General features: G+C 30.2%; 1 protein-coding gene across 1 annotated transcript in view; it reads right to left on the minus strand.

Annotated features, from left to right (window-relative positions):
* HELRODRAFT_168181 (hypothetical protein) overlaps positions 1 to 650 on the minus strand; it is a gene marked incomplete at both ends in the record, with an annotated part of 4,376 nt that extends 3,726 nt beyond the window's left edge. The window contains one exon of the mRNA XM_009014064.1: positions 567 to 650. Within this exon, the coding sequence (XP_009012312.1) occupies positions 567 to 650 (84 nt within the window). The remainder of the gene's footprint in view (positions 1 to 566) is intronic.
* Between the last annotated feature and the right edge of the window lie 225 nt (positions 651 to 875).

Genomic DNA, 875 nt, shown 5'->3' on the forward strand with positions numbered 1-875 from the left:
GACACACAAACCACAGACATGCAAACTCTATATAACTCTATATAACTCTATATAAAATAAAATTAAATAAAAATAAATAAATTAAGAAAATATAAATATAAAAAAAATGAGATCAGGCACTCCGACTCGAGCGAGGCAGAAATGCCTGATCTGATTTCAACGTTTTTTCAGCTCCTATTTATACTCGTTTCAACCATACATTTTCATCATTTCAATCATTCACATCAATAAAAAACTTATTTAATGTATGTACTACACTACTATTATACAGTCTTAACCAAAATGCTAACCGTACTAAATTGAAGTCATCGAACGAACGCCTTCGAAACTTTCTGGTTGGCTGGTTGAATCTGCTATATTGCTTTTCATATAAACATAATCTAATATAATATAATTTTATTATTTGTATACATGGATTCCAGTCACTTAATATATATATAAATATATATATATATATATATATATATAATAAAAATTCATTATAAAAGCAACAGTAATCAGTGCTATATATGTAAGCACGCAGTTCAAATTTTTCGGGGAGAATTCAAAATTGTTTGAGACCACACCTTGCTTAACATCCAATTCCAAGCCGAGCCAAGCCAAGCTGAGCCAATATGCATAAATTCATTATAAAAAACAACAGTAGCCATTACTATATATGTACGCACGCAGTTCAAATTTTTCGGGGAGAATTCAAAATAGTTTAAAACCACACCTTGCTTAACACCCGATTCCAAGCCAAGCTGAGCCAATATGCATAGATTTATAAGCGCTTTTATATTAAAATTTTGCTCGCTTTTTAAACGAATATCCCAATATAACAAATTCTCCATCCTATTTTAACTTTCTTTGATGCTTTTCAATCAGTCAGGTCA

Source organism: Helobdella robusta, assembly GCF_000326865.2.
Source record: "Helobdella robusta unplaced genomic scaffold HELROscaffold_13, whole genome shotgun sequence".
Lineage (NCBI taxonomy): Eukaryota > Metazoa > Annelida > Clitellata > Rhynchobdellida > Glossiphoniidae > Helobdella > Helobdella robusta.